Raw genomic sequence first — 26,655 nt, forward strand, 5'->3', positions numbered from 1 at the left:
TGTACGGTTCTCGCGCGAGAAACGATTTTTGGCACAACACTAATTTATAAGATACTCTCCTTTGAAATTACAATGCTTGCTGGTAATTTAAACCAGCTGTGAATTCCCAACAGACAGAAACCAACAAAATTCAACTGATTTTTGTGGTTTAAATAAAAAAAGACGAGACGTCGAGAAAGAGTGTACTTCCAATTTTGCGGTTTGCTAATATAGTATTGTTTGTTACAGGATGAACTGGAGACGCTGAAGTCGAAGTTGGAGAAAATAGACTCCGAGAGAACACACTACAAGAACGAAACCGAACGACTGGAGACTAAGGTGAGCTCGACTCTACATTTTTTTTTTTTTTTTTTTATGAAATAAGGGAGCAAACGAGCAAACGGGTCACCTGATGGAAAGAAACTTCCGTCGCCCATGGACACTCGCAGCATCAGAAGAGCTGCAAGTGCGTTGCCGGCCTTTTAAGAGGGAATAGGGTAATAGGGGAGGGTAGGGAAGGGAAGGGAAGGGAATAGTTGAGGGTAGGGAAGGGAATAGGGTAGGGGTTAGGGGTTTGGGCCTCCGGTAAACTCACTCACTCGGCGAAACACAGCGCAAGCGCTGTTTCACGCCGGTTTTCTGTGAGAACGTGGTATTTATCCGGTCGAGCCGGCCCTTTCGTGCCGAAGCATGGCTCTCCCACGTTTCTAAATCATCATCTACATCACAAATATTACTTTAAAGTCGATATCTTCTGTTAGTAGTGTAGGATATGAGTCACTAACAATATCTATATTCTATATGGACTGAGGGAGGTTGTATAGTGTATTATTTCGCACTGATCTTAGATTCGATAGCGCCATTCAGGATTGTGCGCTGTTTGGTCCTGACTCCTGTACAGTAGTTTTACGCCGGTATAAATAGTCAGTACTCAAGCATCTCGGTCTCAAGACACGGTTCAGGCTCTGTGATTGGTTGGCTATCAAAATTTGGACCAATCATAGAGCCGAACCGCGTCTTGAGACCGAGATGCATCTTGAGTACTGACTATTTATACCTGCCTTAGTACAATACTAAAATATGTGCGTCTGAATTCTGAAACTATATTAATATTGTTAGACGTTCCCAACCAGCGGCACGTCTCGATAAAAGTCCTCTACAGACTTTGAGGAGACGTGCCCTAAGTGTCTAAACTATGTAGGGAGTCTTACAGACTTTAAGTGTGTAAACACTATGCCGAAGTTCCGCCGCGGAAATTCCGAATGATTGCGTCAGCAATGTCAAACGCATACAATATAACGCGACAGAATTTCGGCATGGTGTGTAATTTAAAATACATTGCTGGCGGAATCAAGGCAAACTTAGGGCGCGGAAATTCGGCATAGTGTGTTTAGACCTTCGATCAGTTTAGACACTAAAAGTCTGTAAGACTCCCTACGCCAAAGACCGCGTTGTCCGTTGATGATTTTTTAACCTGAAGGAGACTATCTTTGATAGTTTAATGACTTCGAGCTAAAGTTTATATAAATAGCGATAATAAGCGATACAGGTTTGCGAATAAGAGTTGTTTAGTGACCGGTTCTAAGTTTTTACAGCTCCAATCGCCGGCCCGGAAACATGCACAGTCCAGTGGGCTCGAACAAAACGATTCCGCAAACATACTATATTATGTGATGTAATACTATACTTCTTTATTTATGTTACATCGAAAAAAAATCTGGAGAATCTTCGATTACCGTGATCTGAGTGACATAAGACATGATTTCTGTTTGTTTAAATTAAGATCATTTTTGTAGATAATATATTTTAAGTTATTTAGGTTGGGTTGCACCAGAGGCGTGGTTAAAGTTAAAGTTATGGTTATAGTTAAATATGACGTCCTTTAGCTTTAACTTTAACCGGAGAAATTCACAGATGTCTGTTGCTTTTTTTTTTTTATTGAAGCTACAGGTAACGGGATTGAGGGTATAAAAAATTGAATTATCCGTAAAAATCGACAGGAAAAATATAACACTGTAAAACATAGTAAATTTTCAGATATACGTATGAGCGGAGGTGAAATATGGCGTCCTTGGACGCCATATTTAACTTTAACCAAAGATTTGACATTTTGCACTGTAGTTATAGTTAGAATTAAAGTTATAGTAATTATAGTTAAAGTTATTTGGTGCAACCCAACCTTAAAAATTAAAATACAGAGAAGCGTCGATTATGCGAACGTAGATTTTAAATCAATAAAATACTTGGATGCCTTCAAGTTTCCAAAAAGCATGAGATATTGAAGCAAAAACACAGTTCATACATATATTTTAACTTAAAAAAAATCATCACTGTTATTATGTGGATGCCTAATCCACTAAAAGTTCAAATAATATTACTGACAATCTACATTTTACTGTATATATTTTTCTTTAAATAATGTATGTTTCTGAATATAAAAAGAACAATTTCTACTAGTAGTCACTCTCTATATTCATACATTTTCCTACTCTACATTCAAGATGTACGCCATATTCAAATGAAACTTTTGCGACTAGAATACTGATAATCCAGCTCGTTTGCGCTTACAAAGTAATGAGCACAGAAATAAAATCATCACCTAATTTGGAAGAATATAGGCCAGTTTTTTGTACCCACACTAACCATTAAACCCGGTTCCTACGGCCAGCTGTCGAACCCGTCGGCGTATTTTGACCAAATTAATGAGTGAAATAATGATGTATAAATAGGTGTGTGAACGAATCGTGTGAGCGGTGGACGAGTTTTTGTTCGGGCGGGTTTCAGACGACACTTGTTTTGATATTGTTTGCACCGTTCTCAATATAAATTACGTTCAAGTTGTAAATGGAGGATAATAAAGACTACAATATTATTATAAATAAGCAATTGATTTGAATTTTTGTTATAATTTTCAAGTATTTCATTATTTTTAAGCATTTATAATATTTCAGATTCTAAAATATTATATTATGTAGAGTTGTAAGTAAAGCGCCATCTAGTAGCAAAAGGGAGTAACTATGTTTAGTTTTAGTTTACATGTTGCTCACTAGGTGTCGCTGTCAGGCCGCTACATCGCGCTATCGCTTGCTCCAATGTCGGTAAAGACCTCAAGGGTTCAATTTTGACTCTGCCAGACAGACATACCGCATTTTAAGCGGAACCGTACATTTTTCGTGTGTTTTTGGAATTCTGCCTCGCGTAATATAGCGCGAATGAGCGGATTGATAAACTGGATAACGTTAAGAATCATGTAATAGAAAATTCTCATTTCGATGAATTCATGAATGAAACATGGTTTAATCTTTGAACTATCCGGTATCCCTGCGAAACCCCTATTTTCGGTTTTCTTTAGCTTAGTTATCAAAATCCTCTAAGTACTGAGTTTTGGTAAGTTGACATTACCGCACAATTTTGTGATAGCGTCCTAAGTCCAATAATTCAGTTTTGTTCATCTTTCGATCAAGTCCTGTTTCCATATAAGTACAAAGTATTTTCTAGTGATATTATGTTTGTTTGTTTGTTGTCTATATTGTAAGAGTTATGTTTGACTGTTTAATAAAATGTGTACTGGATCGAATAAAGCTGCATTCATATTGCTTTAAAACACGAGGATCAGGGTACATACATATTATTATCAGACGCTGGAAAGAAACTTCTGAATAAATTAATAGAGACAATATCTAAGGTCGTATTACCTAACAAACCCTACGGAATAAATTAGTAAGCAGCAGGCGATAATGCAATACTCATTGGAGAGGAACGCACCACCTACTGTAGAGAGGTTCTCCTTGGCAAGGATTTATTGCTGGCTATCCTGGCGTCAGGCGTACTCGTGTTTACAATAATTATAGTGACAGTAATGCGTCAGTGATGCACGTAAGTAGAGTTAAAAATTATGCGTTTCGGAGGTGCATTTGATAGGAGTTTATCTTGTACATTTGCTTGGAGTCACTTCTCTTAAAGTGAAGACTCTATCTCTAATCACAAGAACTTCTCTATCCTCTATTTACTAGCGTTTTGCTTTAATGCCAAACAGAACCAATAAACGACGCCATTGAATACCTAGATAAACTCCTTCAGAAAATAGGCTTTATAAGTTTACTAGTAGAACAATAATTATTTTCTTGCTGGCTGAGTCGTGAATTCACGTTCTTAGTCAGATAGGAAGGTAGAGTTTCTGGTACCAACAACTGTAAGACATTTTACCTTACCTGTTAAAGATTACAGATTATTAAAATACTGACCCTACTTCTTATCATATCATAATAAATGTTGTGTAATATCCGCTATGTAGATGCTGGCCGGAAATGTTAAAATTTTATTATCAGGACCACTACTCTTTTAATATTATTTTTATTTCTATAACCTGTTCATTTTCTCATGCATACGTATGAAATTAATATAAAAAGGCAGTAAACATAATCGTATTTTTATTAAGTAACTAATATAGTTCATTTAAACGTTTAAAGAATGTAAGTTTCACTAGATCTAATTTACAATATAATATAGTAAAGGATTTTGGACGATGTGTATTTACCAAACAAAGTGATGAAATATGCTTACTTAAGAGGATACACCAGGGGCTAGAGAAATAAATAAAAAGTACGTGTAATATCTATAGCTGTCTCCCTTACCTCAAGCCTATACCGCAGAACGCGATAGAGACAACTGCAGAAAATCCAGAAAATCAACGATTCGTTGTCCCCTGATTCCTTCTCCAAAACTTAACCGATTTAAGTACTTTTTTCATTAAAGATTAAAAAAAGGCTTGAGCTGTGTTCCTATGTTTTGCTTTTTTTGTATAATCTAGCCAAATCTGTTTTCTGGACGTTTGAACACAGCGGAAAATCTGGCCATTTTTTTGGGTTTTAGAACGTTCGTATCTTATTTAATAATTAAATTATGAAAAAAAAGAAAACATAGGGACATCGTATTAGTGGCCGTAGATATTCAGGAAAAAAATTATAACTCTACTAGCATTATCCAGGGAGGAAACAGGGGACAACGTTTGTATGGAAAAAAGGGCGGTGTGGACTCCTCTTAATATGTTTCAACTTCCATACTTGTGTACTACGGATTTCGATGTTTGTGATCGCGCCAGCCGCCAGCTTAAGCCTGACCTTATATTAAGAGCTAATTATCATAATTAGTAACTATTAGTTTATAAATAAAACATCTAGGAAACCCGCACCAAGACGGCCTTTCCGCGGAAATACAAGTTGGTGCCCTTGCGTTGCTTGCATTTTCATAATATACACCATAATATCGTCCATATCCGATGTATGACATCCGATATGCATTACAAACGCGACATGGATAGTGGATACGCTCAAATTGTCATACTTATGTAAACGATATATCTTCATGCAATCAATTTTTGCAAACAAAATAATATGTTTCATGTTTAACCTGAGGTTTTTTAAACAGGAGTTTATCTTTTCCATGGGTAGCGTGAGTGACTGTTAAATATACCAATCAAAGAGAAATATAGCAGCACGTTAGTAAATAGAAGTTAGAACTCTACATAAAAACTTAAACTGGGCATTATAATATATTTTGCTTAATTTTGCTTGTACACAACTTTGTGCTATTAGTAATACACCATTTAAACAAAAACACGTTAAATATTACCTCGCCACATCTCAAAAACAGTTGCTAGACTTCTCACAGCTAACACTTAACAGGATGTTAGAACTTCAGATAACTACGTTCCAAGTTTAAAAAACTTAAAATACCGCACGTAAGAGATCATTGTACAAAAAAAACTATCCCGAAATAGATAGTGTTTGTCACCTCCTACGCACTGAGGTATAAGTCAGATCTCGAGCATACTGCATACATCTCCTCTACCTTGACCGATACAGTATTATTAGAACTAATAAAAATTGTTGTATCCTATATTTAATCTGTTGTAAATTATACGTGGAGAATGTTTTTCCACTGACATGATGTTATGAAATTTTCTTGGGTAAAAATAAATACAATGAAGGTAATTTTTTGTACAATCAATAAAGAGTTTTCAATACGTAGTAACCGTGTCAAAGAGAAATATCTGCCATTTCTCTCTGTAAGAAAAACGACGCTACAAAGTGGAGCGAAATCTATGTTTCTTCCATTCAAAATGTTACATAATGATGATGAAGTGACTAAGCGAACTAGTGAACCTAAAACTATTTTTTTATTTAAACCCTAAAGCAATAATTATTATCCGTAACATAAATAAAATGAGCATAACACAAAAATGGTATTATTCAGTCTCATATTACATGAGACTGAATAATACAATTCAATTTTCAAAAGACACACAGTTAAGCTCAGTCTAGATTTTTCGGACATATTCAGGTCACAAGCAGACAAGCAGAAAATTACGCTAACGCCTAGCGGTTAGCTGCATATAAAAATGTTTACATCGAGCGAACGATGTCCCAATTTCTTTGATTTGTCCATGCGTGTTCCAGAATATTCTTTCTCGTAAAATTATGTATTTTGAATTTTATATCGCTGTCACCGTTTATTATTTTAATGTGTTTCTTCTTGTAATAAAATCGGTCTCTTTTCTATAGCATATCTGTAGTTAGTTATTACAATTCATAAAACTAACTTTTCTTTGATCAAATATTTTATAAGACTTTATAGTAAAGTTACTAACTAGAAGACGCAACACGTGTAAATAATTGGGGCCTGTTTCACCACTTCCTAATAAAGTGCCGGATAGGCTAGCCACAACTTATTTGACATAATATTCTCCATACTCATTTAGGCGTGGGAGAGCCATGCTTCGGCACGAATGGGCCGGCTCGACCGGAGAAATACCACGTCCTCACAGAAAACCGGCGTGAAACAGCGCTTGCGCTGTGTTTCGCCGAGTGAGTGAGTTTACCGGAGGCCCAATCCCCTACCCTATTCCCTTCCCTTCCCTCCCTTATTCCGTTCCCTTTCCATCCCTACCTTCCCCTATTACCCTATTCCCTCTTAATAGGCCGGCAACGCACCTGCAGCTCTTCTGATGCTGCGAGTGTCCATGGGCGACGGAAGTTGCTTTCCATCAGGTGACCCGTTTGCTCGTTTGCCCCCTTATTGCATAAAAAAAAAAACTATCTGGCAAGTTAAGTGGTGGATAGCCTATCCGGCACTTATCAGGAAGTGGTGGAACAGGCTCTCACTGTTCTACGAGTTCTGAGACCAATATCTAGTATGAACTATTGGCTAATAAACCCTTAGAGGTACCGTCTGCAAACTGTCATAGAGCTAATATAGAGTCTGTTAACTGGCAATATTGATATGAATTAATGTGTCCACACTTCCATCTGTGATCTGGGTTAAACTATTACAAAGCTCATTATTGACTTTGTGATCCATTGCGTAAGTTTCAATCCACGCGGTTAGGGTTGGCTCTCAACAAGTAGGTGAAAGTCCGATAATTAACTTTATTTACAAAATCTTTCATTAGAACGTTGTATGTTGACATTGTATATAATATTAAGTTACGAAATTGTAAACTTTATTTTAAAAATAACAATTTTCCTCTCACTTTTTTGGTAAAAAGTGGGACCCGTGCGAGTTTCTTACGCCGGTTCTTCTCGCCGGGGTAGTTCTCGAACCGGTGGTAGGCATCAGGTAGACATTCTGAAAAAAATTGATTAAAATTTACTCAGAAATAAAACATTTATTATTATTATTATTAACGGTAGTTTTAAACCAGATATTTGAAACGACTCACTTTCTAATACGTAACAAGTAGACTACACCATTTCTAGAAATTGTATAAATTTCTAGAAACGATACGTAAGTCTATGGAGTACGGACTGCGTACAAAAGATTTCTTAGTGTTTAACAAATAGCAATAACAATTAACAGCTGCTTATCTTTTGTTTTGTTTTTTTGCCAACTTTGATCACCTTTTTATCTTTTTCATAACTCTTCTACTACTACTTTTTATCAACCAAAATCTCTAAGGCCTACAAAATTTTCGTACATTTTACAGAATTTTGATCGTGATTATACATCATGACTGGTGAGACATGTTCAATACTCGGGGACGTGATATTTGGCTATTATATTAGTTGAAAAAAAAAAAATAACATCAATTGATCACAATTAGGGATAGCGCGCGGCGCGCGGCGCGGGGCGCAAGCCACCGCTCCAGCCGCATAGTAATTTACTTAGTGTCCATGATTCATTTATTAGGGAAATTTGGTAAAAAATTGAGTACCTAATTTTATTACGAATCGAGTACCGAGTACTCTCCATAAGTATTGATCATGTCTCACCACTCTGACCAGTCATGCTGTATACAGAATTCCACGTGCTCTACTCACTTAAATCTAGTGGCAGCCCTACGACTACCGATATTGGCTCGTGCCAGCATTAGCAGACGCGATTATTTATTTCGTATTCCAAACGCCAATAGAATGGGCACACTAATTTTTCTCCCATTCAACTCGCAGTTTAAGAAAGAAGACGGAAGAAAGTCCCAAAGAAGAATTGCGAAAGTCCCAAAATGTGCATCTAAAACCAAATTAGTACCTACCTATTCAATATACAATCAAAGGAATGAGACCAACTATAATAGAGTTTTTCATAAGAAAGGGTTAGTTCTTTCTACTTCGGAACTTGATGGATTTAATCTCTGTTTGGTGGTTTAATTCAGACTAGGTATTACATATCAATCAATATTAAATTAATTAGGATATTGTCATATTCATCTTATCCACAGTTAACATTCTTGGCAATACTAGGGACTTATTTTGCCAAACGCCACCGCATCTTCATATTATATGATTTACAATGATTTACAGTTTATGGTTATGCCCTATGCATTTTCAGAGAAATAATTTTCTACGGTTAGCTGAAACCACGAGCTTTACTAAGATCGCAGATCTAAGTTATTAAAAACCCTGGTTACAGATGTTGTAACTTCTCTCGGCCTTTGTATTTAACGAATGAGTTAGTATGATGTTTAATTCAGATTTCAGGGTTAAGTTAAACCTCTATCTAATATCCAAGTGGACCTAGCTGTTGAATAAACTGGGTCTAATAATTTCACCTAACAGTTGCCGCATGATCACGACCTTCGTGGTTTCCGGCTACCATACCTTCGTTATGGTTTACAGAAAAACGTCTACCATTAGATTAATCAGACAGAATCTGAATGATCAAAGCGCCTGTTTACGTGATTATTTACATAGATAAAATTAATGTTTTTCGCTAAAGAATACGAGTGATACGATTTAATATTGTCGTAGTCTATTACGAAGGTCCGCAGTCGAGTTTAACTTCGACGCAAACGAAAATAGTCAGTCGGGCGCGGGTGCTGGGCGACCGAGTTAGTGCGCGGAGCCGCCTCGCACCGGGTTATTTCCGACATGCGCCGGCGCATCGCTCGCGACGCTGCACCACACTGAAATGGCACTGGACTCGCGAACACTTCCGGCAAAGCAGGAAACGCAACTGAAAAATGCCGCACGCCAACCCGACTCCCGACATCCCGGGTGAGATGAACGAGAGCAAGCTCAGCGTACAGATCGATGGACCGGACAAAACCAACGGTATCCTGTCCCCCAAGAATGGACCTCTATCTCCGCCCGTTTCGGACGCGACGAGGAGGCCGCCGAGACCACCGGTGCCAGTCAAGAAATCGAAAACGTTGCCCATCAGTTTCGAGGACAAAATTCCACCTAAGGCTCCTCCGGTGCCCCTGAATGGCAAACGATTCGTGACCAAACAGTTGAAGGAGATCGTAACGATACCCGAAAATCCCACAGAAAACGGTAAATGTCTGGTCACTCGACCGTCGAGTCCGTCCTACCGACGGAGTACATCCCTGTCTGTGGAAACAGGTTCCATAGCTGAGCTGGCGAAACGGCACGGATCAAATAACAGCCTGCTGATTTCACGGTCACCGAGTCCTTCGTCGTACAGTAGCATCCGAAGCTCTGCAAGCCAATACTCAACATGTAGCAGCAATGGCACGTTCGTCCCGCTCAGTCGCTCATCCAGTATGAACTCCACCTTATACAATAGGAGTCCCACTCCTCGCAGAATGTATCCCCAAACCTGTGACACTTCGGACGCCGTGAACCTCCAAGAGCTACACTCGAAAGAGCAGGCCCCAGTGGTATTCGATGCCAACCTATCCTTCGTGCTGGGATGCAAGAGACAGCCTTTAAAGCAGAGGTTTAAACCCGTAGCCGCCCATCTAGAGGAAGGAACGTCCTCCCATTACTTGAGCACGAAAATCGACAACTTCCTGAAAAGAACGGACCATGTAATGGACGAATGGAGGCGACTCGGTCACAAAGACAACGATTTAGGCATGTACTGCAACGGCAAGAAGACTAAGCTGGGTAGATCGAAGTCGGCAACGAATATCCTGATCAAAGGGTTCACGTTGTACAGCCGCAGTGGAAGCAGAGCGAGCAGTGTTTGCCGATCTTCTAGAGGGGAGTCGGAAGATAGGACGACGGCTTCAGAGTTGGAGGAGGTCGGTTCATGATTTCAATAACCACTAGCCATTTTGTGTGATATCTAACCATCTCAAAGAGCTTTATTCCTGCCACTATTTCGTCGGCGTGGGTGTTAGGCAGGTTGCATAAATTTTATCGGTTAAGAGCTTACAGTTCTTATAACCGGGAATTGAACACTACATTAAATAAATAAATAATACAATTTCGTGTCTAATGCTAAGTACTCACATACGGTTTTGCTCGATCGAGCAATCACGTACCTAGAGTAAAAACACGGCTTGGGCTTTCGTCTACACATTCTGCATTGCTCGTTTTTTTTCATAGTTTTACTCCTAATCGAAGGAAATTAGATATATTTAATTCCATCGAACCGGCTCGATCCGAGCCTTCGAGCTGTGAGTTTTGCGATCCACACGATGGTTTTTGTTCGATTTGGAGTAAAACTATTGAGCAAAACCGTATGTGAGTACTTAGCAAAAGGGCCAATTCACACCGGATCGGCAGCGGCCAGCAGCGGCGCGAAGAGGCGCGGCGAGGCCGGCAGCGGCGCAAAGAGGCGCGGCGAGGTTCGGCGAGGCCGGCAGAGGCGGCTCGCGTCGCCGCGGGCGGCCGCTTGTGGACGCTCGCGGTCGCTTGTGGACGCTCGCGGCCGCTGGCGGCCGCGCGCTACCTTCAGAGCGCCGCACAGTGGATCGAAAATCGAGTTTCATAGACATAGGAACTTGAATTTCCAGATGTCATGTTTTTGGGCTGAAATATGGTCTCCTAGTTGTTATTACATAATAAAATGTAAAAGACTCATCTACGTGTAATAATAAGGGAGTAATATTTTTTTAAGAAATTTTAGTATGGAGCCGACATGAAAAATGAGCATAATATCTCTGGAATCGCATGATTGGCCGTTATATCCTCACACACTATTCTAGTACTAATTATTACTCACATTTTGGCATATTTTTTATTACGGCACCATTTGTACTTCATTTTGGTTAATTAAAATCTGTCCATTGGTACTTTATTTTGGTTAATTAAAAACTTAATTCAAAAAGAAAGAAGAAAGAAATTATTATGGTGATATAATGTATCAATCCTCTCTTTTTCCAGTGTCCCCAGTAACAATTTAAAACTTCCAACTGAATTAAATTAAATTGTCTGGAACTACTTGACATATTCTATTGTTTTTTTGTTAAATGATTGTAACTCCCTTATTATTACACGTAGCTGCGTCTTTTTACATTTTATTATGTAATAACAACTAGGATTCCATATTTCAGCCCAAAAAAATAACATCTGGAAATTCAAGTTCTTATGTCTATGATACTCGATTTTCGATCCACTGTGCACCGCGCGTCCGTTGGCGGAAAGTGCTCGCGGCACCTCGCGACGCCTCGAGGCGCCTCACTACGACGCCTACGGTCGCGCAGCGCCGCGCGGCGCCTCGAGCACTTTTGAAGTTTTCAAGCGATACTAGTAGTTATAAGTATGTAAATAAAGTTTAAAATTATTTCACACTAAAAGTGCTCTTCGCGCCGCTGCAGGCCGCTGCCGATCCGGTGTGAATTGGGCCTAAGACAGTATTTATTGTTTCATTAGTAAAATGTTACGTCTATTTTGTAGTCAGTACTTCATATAATAAGCTCGCAGTTCTAGCGATCGTTAACTAGGTTCGTCTATTGTTTTGCCAAGTATTATGTTGTGGTTTATAAATAAGTCACAGTACCTAACTACAACACCGTGGCGACTGGCGCCTGCTCGGTCTGTTGCCACATCAGCTGTCAGCTGTCAGCTGCTGACACGCGAATTTGCCAAATTCTGATCATTCTTACGTTTTGTAACATTGGCCAACTAACATTGAGCGAAAATCCCCATTTTCTTATTTGTTTATTCAAGTAAACAGGTGATATATTTTTATCTTTTAGCGAAGTTTAGTTGATTATTATAGTCCTTGGGTAGAGACGTTCTATATTATACTTTAGTTTCTGTACAATCTGTGGTAAAATGTATCACTACTACTACTACTGTTTTTGACTGTAATTTATCTCTTCAACATTGTAGTTGATTGGTTAATGTCTTAAGAATCCTATCAAATGCGCTAGTGAATAGAATAAATTCATATCAAAAACCTTAAAAATCCGGCTGTTAACTCCATTTTTAAATATTTTTAAACAAATTCATCTTTATTTCTAAAATCATCTAAACCTTAACTTATACAGCCTTCCTTATTATAATAATTTATGTCTTGAGTAAATTCTTATTTTATTACCATCACCAGTCACCACTGGGCGTACAAAATCGAGATTTTCCTCACTTTTTTCAATGAAATAAGGGGGCAAACGAGCAAACGGGTCACCTGATGGAAAGCAACTTCCGTCGCCCATGGACACTCGCAGCATCATAAGAGCTGCAGGTGCGTTGCCGGCCTTTTAAGAGGGAATAAGGTAATAGGGGAGGGTAGGGATGGGAAGGGAAGGGAATAGGGTAGGAGATTGGGCCTCCGCAAGCGCTGTTTCACGCCGGCTTCACTAATGCCCTAGATTTTAGATTTAGGTAAACTAAAACTTGGCAAATTGCAGTATTGTGATTTGTGTATCCTTCGAATATACGTCAGTGTGCCAATTATAAATAGACTGAATTATTACCGCCTCGTAAAATATACTTATTCATTCACTCGATTATTGTGATGTAGCTCGATGTTAACCGTGATTTGTGTAATATTTGGCACCACACACGATAACATGACAGATACATTTATAAAGCTTAATTGCGCTTATTTTTCTTAATAATATTATATTTTACTACTAGAAGTTGCTGATATAAAATCCATCGTTGTAGAATTCTTTTAAAAGCTAAGTAGTGCCAATTTCAGTTTTGAAGCTTCTTGCTATGTTTTTATTTTTAAGCGGTGATGAGATATAGGTCGTTTACGTACCTACGTTTAACCTAATATGCTTTATAAATATAAAAATTGAAACTTGAATCCCTACACAATGCTTTGATGATATTAATAATAATTATTACCTGTTAAACCTGTTAAAACCTTTAGAAAGTTATTACTTATTAGTTATCTCTTCACTCTCTATAGTTAGGACTTAAAATCTAGTTTGTTGTAACAAAATTGTAAGAACTAGATCATGCACATAAAACATTTCGCGCACATTTTCTGGAAACGTTTATTTTCTTTAGACTAGACGGGATGTAGTGATTATAAATTGTAATGCGCTGTGTCTCTATAAAATTCATCTCTTAGGCCCCTTACACACTGCGACTTTTAACAGCGATGCAGTCGCGATACTGTCGCTTTAACAACATTGACAGTATCCATGTTGGCGGTATTGACAGTGGGCGTGTATTGACAGTAAAAGTTTGTTGACAGTGAATATTGACAGTTGATGTTTGTTTCAGCTGTCGGAAGTGGGCGGAGAGTTGGCGGAGGAGCGCGCAGCGGCCGCGCTCGCGACAGAGAGAGCAGATGCCGAGGCGGCGGAGAGGCTGAGGATAGAGCGAGACAACAGAGAGCTGCTGGCCAACAACCAGAGGCTGCAGCAGGTAAGAACTTTTCACCCGACGCTTGTTTGTATACTAAGCTAATTTAATTTTCTCCTAAATCCGTTTTGCTTCCTTTTCTTGGGTTTAAAGGTCTCTGTCATCCTTTTGAAAATGGCTTTATGCTAAGTACTCACATACGGTTTTGCCCGATAGTTTTACTCCGAATCGAAGGAAATGACATACTTGACATATTTAATTCCATCGAGCCGGCTCGAAGCGAGCCTTCGAGCTGTCAGCTTTGCGGTCCACACGGTGGTTAGGTATTGCTCGATTTGGAGTAAAACATTCGAGCAAAACCGTATGTGAATACTTAGCATAAGACATACTTATAATATAATTGATTCGTAACGACAAGTTGCCGTTCAACCAGCCACCCGACATAAGATAAGGATCACTTGGACGTTGAATCATACGCGCTTGTATCACAACAAGCACATGTAAATACATACCTAAACGTAGCCACATAGTTCAAAATATATTTTGAGGTATGCTGGATCCTGATGCAAAGTCAGACCTCTTGAGCACTTTACCAATAGTGCGCATACTCCATATAACAAAAGCTTAGACGATTAAACTATATTTTTCTTTAACCTTCCAGGCTTCAGAGCGTCTCGAACTAGAACTCCTGCACTGGCGGTCCGCAGAGAATGGAACTGAACACTCCGACTCGGAGGGCTCGGAGGGCGACGCCAGCGGTGACAAGTACAAGCGGCGCTTCGAGCGAGCGCACCGCGAGCTGCAGCTGCTCCGGGTGCAGCTGCGCCGCCAGCACGAAGACGACCTGGAACAGCTGGTGACTGTGAAGAAGCAGCTGGAGAAGAAGGTGCGTTTTTTTTTTGAAGAAAGGAATGGGCCTGAGGCACAAAACAATATTTGTATGTAAGGCCACGAATATAATGTTTAATGGAATGGATCGAACAATAACATCAAGCAAAACCCGCGGCTCGGGATTTCGTCCACACATTCAGCATTTCTCGATAGTTTTATTCTAAATCGATATATTTGATTCCATCGAGCCGGCTCGATGCGAGCCTTCGAGCTGTGAGTTTTGCGGTCCACACAGTAATAATTACTCGATTCGGAGTAAAACTATCGAGCAAAACGACATGTGAGTACTTAGCATATAAAGATTTTGTATGATTTAAACATTGTAGAACTGTAGTTTTGCGGTTGTTGTTGTATTTGTTTTTAATAAAACGCTCAAAGACATTAACATGCCAGACCACATAGTATCGTCCGTCCGATACTCCAATCAGCATTAGACCGCGGTTAAGATATTTTTAACTTGCGATTAAAGAATTTATTGGCAAGATGTAATACGTAGTACGGCAATAAAAAGTCAAACAAGCTAAATCGATTCTTAAAAGTAGGGCACGATAAGGAACGTTTTATCTGAACGCGTCCGCCTAATCTTCGATCACGGCCGATGATGCTGATAGTGTCTCCATCATCTGGTTTTATCTGCAGTTTTTGTGTTTACTAGCTAGTGGGCGGTGATTCCAAATTCAATTGTGACAGTTTTGTTTTTTTAATTGTTTGTGTTAACCAGCCAGTATAGTTTTTTTAAAGAAATAAAAAGCTTCGGTTTTATGTGCTCAGCCAGTTCAAAAATAGAATAACTAGATAAACTATGAGTAAATTTTAATACTTTTTTAAACCATAAGTATTCATTCAGCCATTAGTTTATACATAACAAACTGTGTTTTTGTTGGCCATTATAATTAAAAGTTAGTGTTTCGGTTATGGATGAGGAAGATATTGGGAAGGTCAGTATAAGGTACATCGTACCCAAGTTTCGATATCACATTGGCCGCTCTCCAAATGATAAAGAGTTTGTTGACACACGGATTATTAAAATGTATTACTTCGGGCGATATTTTCGAATGTTTTATTCGTCGTTTGTAAGAACGATTAATTTATTGAGTGTGTTGATAGGCGCTTATAATGTCGCGGCCAAGAATTTGAATTCATGTGCATATTTTTTTCGTGAATCACAAAAACATCGTAGAATTTATTTACAACTTTCGATAATTCGCCGTGTATTCTGAACCCACCTTCTAGAAGGAAAATTGTAAGGTGTCTGAGAAATCAAGTAAATATGTAAAGTAACACGGACATGTTAGTACTATCAGAGAAGTTGATTCCTAGGTAGACGGAGGACATTCGTAGTATTTGGTCGCGTTACGCCAGACCCAGCCGACAGATCACAATTAACATCGAATTGACCGATCCGACCAAATGACGTTGGTCTAGGTCAACTGCCTAGGAAAGTAGGAATCAATTTCCTCGATGGTACATAACATAAACAGCAGGAGTTCCCGAAAGTGTCTACAAAACAAATGAGCCCTGTCAAAAGAGTCTTTGAGGCCCGATTACTAGTGAATTTAACGATGTGTTCTTTAATGGTTCACAATTAAAATAATATAATGTGTGTTGCAACTTGCAGGTACAAGATGCGTACGAGGAGGTTGAGGAGCAGCGCGCGGTGGCGGCGCAGTGGAAGCGGAAGCTGCAGAAACTCACCAACGACATGGCCGACCTGCGCTCGCTGCTTGACGAACAGGTATAGTTTTTAACTCTTTAGTTGTATGACTGTGTGTGTGTGTGTGTGTGCGTGCGAGCGTGCGTGCGTGCATGTGTGTGTGTAAACTCTAAGGCTGTGTTTACAACAAACGTATTTACTATTTAGCCATAAGATGAATATGTGCTGACTGGTTCAATAGCATCTTGTAATATTATGTTCGCGCTAAGGTGTGAAAGACAATGTGACTTTGTATTGATATACAATAAACTGCGTAACGTTTACTGACGTTTCGCCGCTAACAGCCAGTTTAGTGTGAACGCAAACTAACAGTATATACTATACAGGCCAGTGTCATTTGACGAGATTTTATTGGACAGCGTCAAATGACACTGGCAAATACGCTGTTTATATTGTAAGGAAATGGAAGTAGTGGAAGAGAATAGGCTACTTGACCTATATTCAATTTCATTGAACAAATGCATATTTCTAGTAGAACTTGGCCTATAGGAAACTGTATTTCACCCTTATCATTAAATAAAAGCTTATGATTGATAAATAAAGTCGATTTGAAAATATGATTTTATGATAATAGAATTTGTACTGACGAAAACGCTTTTGCGGTACTTACGATTTTGATGTGACGTCATCACACTAGTAATTTAATATCTTTTATTTATTTTTGTTTATTTCTAATTCTCTAGACTCGTACATTTATCACATAAAAATGTTCAATAAAGAGAGTTTAAAATACAAAACGTATGACGTCACACTATGGCGGACAGTGTTTTCGGCGCCATTTATAAGGCCTATTTTTCAATCAACATTTTTATGGGTTTCTACTGTGTAAAATATTAAAATATTAGTTTTTTTGTGAAAATGAATGATTAAGAAGCGATTAGCATGAAGAAAAAAAGGTCAAGTAGCCTATTTCTTTATTAATATACTTTATTAAAATGCAAAAAAAATTTCAGACATGCCGCAACAACTTGCTAGAGAAGAGACAGCGCAAGTTCGATGCAGAGTTACACAGCGCTCAAGAGGAGCTCAAGAGAGAACGCGCCGCCAAAGAGAGACTGTCTAGAGAGAGAGACCAGGCGCATGCAGAGAAATACGCGCTCGAGCAGAGCCTCTCTGTGAGTATAACATAGTTATTATCTGCGTTTGAGCTCAGGGAAATTATCTTAATTTTAACGGAAGGTAGTGCCTAGTATTTTTCAGGCAAGGTTGTTATTCAGCCGCTACTTAGTAATAGATCCTTCGCATCTCACGCGGAGCGTACTAGACATAATAAAACAATGTGACGTCATAATTCCACATAGTATTGCCAACCACCGTTAGCAATATTTTGTCTCAATTCATCATTACTCGACGTATGCTATATCTCTTAATCATGCAACTCTAGTAGAGTAAAGACTCTCTATAGGTAAGAGCCAGTACACACGGCCCGCTGCGTAGTCGCAACGCACACAATATGATGGACAGCAGCCCCCGAGTCGAAGCGGGAGGGGGTGTTGACGCAATGCGTCAAACGGCAGCGCTACGGCGACGCAACGCGCCGTGTAGACTGGCTCAAAAGTTCAATTGGTCACTTAATATTTTTTTTTTGGCAGGAGGCGCGTCTTGAGGTGGAGATGAAGGAGGAGCGTCTAGCTGCGGCGGCGCGCGAGCTGGAGGCGCGGGGTGGCGCGGGCGGGGACGAGGCGGCGGCGCTGCGGCGCGCGCGCACCGACCTCGAGCGCCGCCTGCGGGACCAGGAGGAGGAGCTCGACGACCTCGCCGGCCAGATACAGGTGGGTCACGTGATGATGATGCATGACGTCACAGTAAACAATGGCTTATTTATTTACAGAAAAAAATAATAATAAAAAAGGAAAGTGCATGTATAGGTGGCAGCACCTACCCAGTAAATTAGTGACGTCAGTAGGCATCTTCTTCTATGTGTGAGAAAACATACATGAAGTATATAAGGATGGCAACACGTGTCGAGTAAATAATAGAAAACAATTTTCGGATTGGCGACCCCGGGTGGCAGTATCATCGTTGCGCACGCTCCCTTCAGATTATGTTTTAACCTTCACTAGCTAAATGATTAAATTATCATTTAACGTTAGGTGCTGCCGCTAATCTGGTACCTAACTGACAAAATTGTTTAAATTTTAAAGTTAGCCGTGTTTTAAAAATGTTTATTTCTGTCTTTTGATTTGTTCAGTTATAACATACATATAATATTTTAACAGTTGCTGGAGAGTTCTAAGTTGCGACTTGAGATGCTACTTGAACAGCAGCGCAAGGAGGCGCGGCTGGAGGCGGCGGCGCGCGACGACGAAATTGAAGAGACGAGAGCCAACGCCTCCAAGAAGTTGAAGAGTGAGTTCCGTTACGTTAAATTGTTTTAGTTCGTTTGGTGACGTCATCAGCGGTTGAATGACGTTGAAGTTTAACAGTGACGCGTTTGTACTAATTTAATGGATTATAGTGGAGAATATGAACACTATAATAATATCTCTGCTGTTTATCCATTTGACAGCATTGTTGATTTATTTTATATATTATGTTTTTTGACATTAGCCAATCAAAAGCTTCCTTGTATACCTAAATTTAAATAAGTTTAGGTATACAAGGAAGCTTTTGAAGAAGGAAGGTTTGCTAAATACCCTTTAAAATTTCCCTCTTAGTGCTGGAGAGCCAGCTGGAGAGCGAGCACTCGGAGCGCAGCCTGCTGCAGCGCGAGCGACACGAGCTGGAGCGACGGCTGGCGGCGCTGGAGGAGACGGCGCGCGCGCAGCACCAGGACAACACGCAGCTCGTCACCAGGCTCAAGAGGTACGGGTCCACCCCCCCCCCCCCCTCAGTGCTGGAGAGCCAGCTGGAGAGCGAGTACTCGGAGCAGCCTGCTCAATGGCTATGCCAGAAACCGCCATAGCCATGGTTACATTTGTGTAGCGTCTGAATCTGATTTTATTAAATAAAGTTTTAATAGTAAGATACTACTGTTATACTATTGACAACTTATTAGTATAATAATGCCAAAACAAGATGTTAAACGTTACTTTTCAGGGATCTAAAGAGATATCGTGCGCTTCTACGTGACGCTCAAACTATGCTCGAACAGAAGGAAAAGGAGGGAGGCGGAAAGGCACAGATTAGACAACTTAAAAACCAGGTAACTAATGCGAACGTATAAACAAAAGTCGACACTCAACTTGATTAAAATAAATCTTGTTATATAGAAAACAGTGTCCCAGTAAAAACAAATACATACCAGCCTTATGTATGTACCTTCCCAGTAATAAACAATTGTTTTAAATTTGGATTGTCCGTTCCATCAGGTGGAAGACCTCGAGCTAGCGGTGCGAGCGGCGAACAAGGCCCGCTCGAGTGCGGAAGCGGAGGCGAGCGAGGCAGCCACGGCTCTAGATGAGGCGAACCGCGCGCGCGCCGAAGCGGCCGAGCGTGCGCTCGCGGCGACGCGTGACGCCGCCGCCGCACGCGCACAGCTTGATGACGCCGAGGAGGAGGCTGCTGAGGTATGCAATATAATTTTGTTATAATAATGTATATAGGTAATATAAATAAATTACAGCTATTTATTGAATTGAATTGAAGAAAATGTGAATTGAATTTGATATTTTTATTCGTTTTGTATGATCATGAATCATACGGCAATTATTTGTCTTCAAAACAAAATAGATATTATGTGTGTGTACTGTGTACACATAAAAAATAAAAAACTATATTTTGTTGTACTTCACATTGCTACTTTATTTTTACCAACAAATATTCGGAATATTAAACGTAAGAATAAAAGTAAAGATGGAAAAGCTAAAAAAGACCTATTTGATGTAATAGACGTCTTTAAACAAACGGATCCCGAGAAAATTCCCGTCTTCGTGGCCTGTGATTTGAACAAGCTGCCACCAATCACTTTTGATCATGTAGATGTAACAAGATTATTAAAGGACATTTGTATTTTAAGAGACAAAATTAAAAATATCGAGAGCACATACATCACATAATATGATCAGCTGATTCAAACAAAATATGAAATCCTCAACAGCTGTCACGAGAACGCCGGTAACACGATTTTAAATAATTGTTCGGAGACTAGAAACATCAATTTTCGTCGCGGTACTCGTGGTCCGTACTTGGCTAGCTTAAACAAAGGCAGCAGGCCCATGGGATTAATATCTTTTAGATCAATAGATGGTTGTAATAAAATGAAGAATTCTAACGAAAATAAGCGTTGTCATGATTATTCTCCATCACTTTCGCACACTAGCGAGCTCGCTGCAGCGGAATCGCACTGTCGGGAAGGACACGTGGAGGCCCAAACTGTGGTTTCGAAGGACGAAGATCTCCCATCCCAATCACACTTATGCGATGCGTATGAGGCGACCGTCTCTTCCCCGCCTCGTCAGAGTACGCACGTGGAGGCCAGCACCCGGCTTTCGCAGGACGATAGTGCACCATCTTCCTCGCACGTAGTTCCATCCTGCTCGCACTCAAGTGCAGCGAAGAATACGTCACCGCTGCATAGCCAGATTAGAAAGGAGGCTGCTACGGTGGTTTCGGGCGTCAAGGTCGTCAAGGATCGTTCATCACCCTCGCACTTATGTTGTACCGATGCGTACACGCATCTTACTCATCAAAGTACTAGTTTGAGGCCTATATTAGGTAACTGAATCGCTTGCCGACGATGTAGACATTGAGAGGGAGCGAAGGGCATTGGCCGTACGTGGGAACATGTTAGCTCGTAGATTTGCAAGATGCTCTACAGAGGTGAAAGTGACTTTATTTAAAGCTTACTGCCAGTCCTTTTACACATGCAATCTATGGGCGAGCTACACCCAGCGTGCGATTAATGAAGTGAAGAAATTAAAAAGTGGCAACATTGTAGTGTCATCCCTTTCAAATCAATCTAAGAAAAAAGGGATGACACTACGATGTTCCCACTTTTTAATTTCTTCACTTTCTTGACAGACTATAAACATTATTTATCATTTCAATTCAATTATGTGTTTACAACAGGAAGTAGGTAACAGATAAACACACTTGAATTTTTAATATTAATATAATATGTTAATTTCCAGCTGCTCAAGAAGTACCGGACGTGCACGAGCGCGTTGTGCGCGGCGCAGAGCGAAGCGCGAGAGGCGGAGGCGCGGGCGGAGGCGGCGGCGGAGGAGGCGCGGGCGGCTAAGGAACGCCTCGCCGAGCTCAGCGCGAGACTCGCTAGCGCCGAGGCCGGCCACGACCACGAGCATCACGAGGCCGAGCGGCGACTGGAGCTGAGGAATAAGGTGAGCGGCCCTAGACGAGCAATTTTATGGCGCAATATCCCGTATTGCGTAATACGGGACGACAACAACAGTAGGAGCCACAGAACACCAGGCGCTGTAGTGCTCGCTACAGAGTTACGCTTGAGTGGTGTCCTTTTTGGCACATAAGGCATTGCACTGCCTACCATTCCATTTCAAATTATATTATTTTTGTTTTTCTCATTGTTTTGTTATTGTGTCCGGTTTTATTCATGTTGTATTGTTATGTTTAAATGTTAGGTAACCGTCTAGGGTTGATATTAAACATCGCGCGCCTTCAATCTAATTGTCAAACAAAGTTCAATAAAATTAAAGCGTGATATTGACAATGCGAATTACGATTGATCGTCTAGGGGCCGGCCAAGAAACAGATAGATGATGTCAAAGCATTTTTTTACTGTAATAATAATAGTATTGATAAAAAGAGTCATGGATTCTTCTAAGGTACGGCATAAAATGTGGGCGTATGTTTATGCCCCACAGGCCACACATTTACAATGACCTGTGTTACTCCTATTTTTCGTTACTTTATTTTTTCCGTCTTCCAAGTATTATTGCTGTGTGCTGAGAAATAACATTCTACTTCATTTTTCTAGGAGCTAGAGTCTCGTCTCGAAGTGGAGGCGACGTGCCGGTCCCGCGCCGAGGCGCAGGCGACGCGGCTCCGCGACGCGCACGACGCGCTCGCGGCGGAGCTCGCTGCGGCGCGCGCGAGGGACCTCGCCGCCGCTGAGGACGCACGCAAGTTGGCGAGGCAGATCAGGTGAGAAGGGCTATCGAGTTATTCGATTCGAACTAGGATAAAAATAATGTGTCCGTGGAAAAAAATATATATTCATTCATTCTAAATACAAAGTAGAGTTTAAATACAACATAATTTGGCTATTTTATAATCTTCAATTCGCTAATGAACTCTTATATTATTTTATTTTACAACTTTCTAGTTGTAAAATTGTTTTTTGGATCTAAACGCAGGAACCGACGTATATTTTATAATCTCAGAATAAGACTATGATTGCTATAATATAATATGTCCTTTTCCGGAAATCATTACAAATTTTAATAAAACCAGTCCATCAGTTTTAGGTATAAAGAGATAACAGACTACCAGAACAACAGACAAAAATAAACACTTGCGCTATTATAATACAAGACGTATAAAGTATATTTGTATTACGTATGAATTACACGCCATGAAACGTCGTATGATTTGTTAACAGAGAGCTCAAAGAGGAGAACTCGTCGCTCAACACCAAACTGAGCGAGGTGATGCGAGGCAAGGCGGCCGCGGAGGCGGCGGCGGCGGCGGCGGCGGCCGAGGCGCAGGCGGCGCGCGACGAGGCGCGGCTGGCGGCGCGGCGCGCGACGGCGCTGCAGGAGGCGATAGCGGGCGACCTGTCCAGCCCCGGGGATTCCCGGGACACTGACAGGTAAAAAAAATTTTAACTTTTTTAAAAGTAAAACTTTTTTATGGTCGTTTAACTTGCGGAGTAAGCTGGCAAATGCGTGACGAGAACGATAACGACACCATCAATATGAAAATGTATAAATACATACATTTTTGTGTTAATTTTATGCTAATGGAAACTAAGTTACACTGATATTTTTAGAAACACATTACACAACCAATATGAAATCAATGATGCCAACCTGCAGATGATTTCAGATCGATGTCGGCCACCAATAGAAAATCTAGAAGTGTCTATCGTCGCGCCCTCTGGTGCAGATTTAAAAAAGAAAACAACCTATTAACAAGGCTGTTGAATAGTTAAACTTCGGTCAAGAACCTTTACAAACTGGCATACGTTCGCAACTTATGTATGAATTGTTTTTTCAGCGACAACGATAGCTACAGCTCGGACGAGAGCATCGGCACGTTCCTGGCGAACCACAAGCTCAGCCCCTCCGCCCCTTCCCGCAACAGCGTACAGCTAGACTCACAAAAGTAAGACCTACCCATAAAGTTAATATACCTAGCGGAATAGAGAAACAAAGGCCTGAGCAAGCGAGATGTCACTATCGGTAACACTGCGTGGTAAAAAGAGACGTGTGATACATGACAGCAGAACCAATTTTTTCCATCTGTTTGACGTCCAGTCGGCGCTTATAGGCACGTTAACAATTTAATCTCTTAGAAAGATGCTTTTACACACAGACGTACTTAAATCAATTTCCGTTTCGTTTGACAGCTCGAGATTGTTGCTCTATTTCGCTAGGTATATTAACTTTATGGACCTACCTTAATAGTAATGTTGAACTAACATCAAGGGGACAGTTCTCAAACCTCTAACGTTTCGATAACCAAGAAAAAAAATCGGCCAAGTGCGAGATGGACTTGCGCACGAAGGTTCCGTACCATTATAGAGCAAAAATAGGCGAAATTTGTGTTTTTTTGTATGGGAATTAATTAAATAATTATTAATAAAATTAATTAATTCCCCCTTAATTATTTATTTTATTTTAATTTTATTATTAATTATTATAGTGTAAAAGTAAATAAGTATTTTGTGAATATTTTAAGTGCACACGTTATTGATATAAAGCAAAATATACCAAAATATAAATCAAGTTTGTTGTATGCAGGGAGCCCCCCTTAAATATTTGATTACTTATTTATTTTGTTTTTAGTATTTTTTGTAATAGCGGCAACAGTATACATAATCTGCGAAAATTTCAACTCTCTAGCTATCACCATTCTTGAGATACAGCCTAGAGACAGACAGACATCGAAGTCTTAGTAATAGGGTCCCGTTTTTACCCTTTGGGTACGGAACCCTAAAAATAGTCATCATGCATATAATATTTATTTGTCAGGAGATTTTATTTCAAAAATAGCTAGTTAATACCATAATGAACTATTTAATTTACAGATCCCAAAGCCCCGAAGGTCGCACGAGCCGCTCGAGCGCTAGCTCGGCGCAGAGTCCCGGCGCGGTCGCATAACCCGCGGGTGGCGGGCTGCTGCGCGTCTTCCCCGTGCTGTGCGCCGCCTTCTGCGCGCGCACCGTCCCGCCCGCGCACTACGTCATCGAGTAACTCGCCCGCCATATTGTGTAGACGCCATCTTGTGTATATTTTGCGTATTGTATTCTTCATGTGACGACTGCGTTTAAATATGCTGGATATAATTTGTAAAAAATCATATTTTTTCTCAGTGAAATTACATTATGATGAACAACTTCAGATTATTGACAAAAATTGCTCATGTATGACGGTTTTGCTCAGGAAATAGACTTTGCAAGATATGACGGAGATTTCAAATACTCCAAAATATTTTTGAGTATCCTAGCTTCAACCGAAGGCCTACGTGTACTGACCGATGCTTCAGGCCTCGTATTATGCGACAATATCTATTGCTTATGTGCACTGATACTATAAATTAGCACTCTTTTGAACAATTTACACTCAATATTTTAAAACTCTAGAATAAAACTCATTAGATGTTTTAGATAATGTAATGTAAACATACTATTGGAATATACATTTTTGACTTTCTTACAGTATAGGTATATCCATTTACAGTGTAACCAGTAATAAATTTTGTCGATCGTTTTATATGAACATGTAGCGAGGCTAATATTTGCATTTTATACATTTTTAATCGAATGTTTGAAACTTTTGAATATTTGTTACACCACGTTAGTAAAATGCATATAGTATGTAAAATGCATTCCAAGGGAGTGGCAATATAATTCGAGCTCTTAGGTCTTGATTACACCTACCGAGTAGAGTGTAAGACAGTGCCCTCGGCCGAGCACAACCATAACAAACGTACCGAGAGCTTGGCCGAGTGCACTGTCTCGCCGATCTATTCGGTAGGTGTAATCGAGCCTTTCCTACGACCTCCGGTCTAGGCGAGTACGCCCGGCTTGACTTAATTTATTTAGAATTAGTATTTATACAAATTAATCAATCTAGATTTAGTCCTGCTGGTGTATAAACAGTCAGTATTTAAATCAAATAGTGATGAAATTAATTCAAAGTTATATTAGTTTGATTGTTATTTAGTTAGAGTATTGTAAATAAATAGATGGAACATTTTTTATTATTTAATTTGTAACTTTGTGTGATCAGACTGTTATTATATGATTTATTTGTTATGTATGTTGCTATTTTATGAAACCGATCGAATAAGTTTGGAGGCGGCAATAGTATACCTACCAAGATAACACTTAAATGTTTTGTTAACCGCATGAAGTCTTTGCCTAAAGTTTATCTTATTTAAGCAATATAATATAATTGTAACTTCTTGATTATGTTCTGTCTGGAATATTCACATAAAACTGATATTTTTAGGAACAAAATGTGTCGCTTGTTTTATACATATCCACTAGACAATTAACCCGGCCGATTTGTATTATTTTATGTAATATTTATTAGTGATTCGATTGTATCTAGTAAAGTTGTCTTGTAACACGTAGCTGTGTCTGTACTCTAGCGTTCATGTGTATTGTATATGATAGTGACGTTACTGCATTCGATATTGGTTGTAAAATGAAATATTTAATAAAGTAACTAATAAATTATAATATTGTTTTTCTTTTAATATCAGAATTATTGCCAAAATCATCTGTTTTATAGTCCATGATTTGACGACTTGATTACGGCAGTACTATTATCAGGCCATCCCCCGAGCAAACGACCTTGACCATACATTTATTTATTTATTGCACCGCGTAGCCGAGATCGTACCAAAATCCTATTTTTTGTCTTATTTCAAAATTGACCTAAAAATTCAAACGGAGAATATGTATAGGTCTACCAGAATCTGATGGCAAAAAGTGAGAAAATAATTTGACTACGTAGTACTTATAACATTGTT

The 26,655-nt window shown here is 39.8% G+C and overlaps 1 protein-coding gene across 5 annotated transcripts in view; it reads left to right on the top strand.

Moving 5' to 3' along the window:
• LOC121728173 (unconventional myosin-XVIIIa) overlaps nt 1-26,359 on the top strand; it is a 238,603-nt gene extending 212,244 nt beyond the window's left edge. For all 5 annotated transcript variants that reach the window (XM_042116297.1, XM_042116298.1, XM_042116299.1 and 2 more), the window contains 15 exons: nt 229-318; nt 13,848-13,991; nt 14,590-14,814; nt 16,438-16,554; nt 17,487-17,648; nt 18,126-18,305; nt 18,753-18,882; nt 19,191-19,338; nt 19,573-19,678; nt 19,845-20,042; nt 21,606-21,815; nt 22,430-22,596; nt 23,054-23,263; nt 23,671-23,778; nt 24,704-26,359. In XM_042116297.1, coding sequence (XP_041972231.1) covers nt 229-318; nt 13,848-13,991; nt 14,590-14,814; nt 16,438-16,554; nt 17,487-17,648; nt 18,126-18,305; nt 18,753-18,882; nt 19,191-19,338; nt 19,573-19,678; nt 19,845-20,042; nt 21,606-21,815; nt 22,430-22,596; nt 23,054-23,263; nt 23,671-23,778; nt 24,704-24,776 — 2,268 coding nt within the window. In that variant the 3' untranslated portion in view covers nt 24,777-26,359. The remainder of the gene's footprint in view (nt 1-228; nt 319-13,847; nt 13,992-14,589; nt 14,815-16,437; nt 16,555-17,486; nt 17,649-18,125; nt 18,306-18,752; nt 18,883-19,190; nt 19,339-19,572; nt 19,679-19,844; nt 20,043-21,605; nt 21,816-22,429; nt 22,597-23,053; nt 23,264-23,670; nt 23,779-24,703) is intronic.
• Nucleotides 26,360-26,655: the final 296 nt, after the last annotated feature.

The sequence above is a fragment of the Aricia agestis genome, chromosome 6 (assembly GCF_905147365.1).
Source record: "Aricia agestis chromosome 6, ilAriAges1.1, whole genome shotgun sequence".
Lineage (NCBI taxonomy): Eukaryota > Metazoa > Arthropoda > Insecta > Lepidoptera > Lycaenidae > Aricia > Aricia agestis.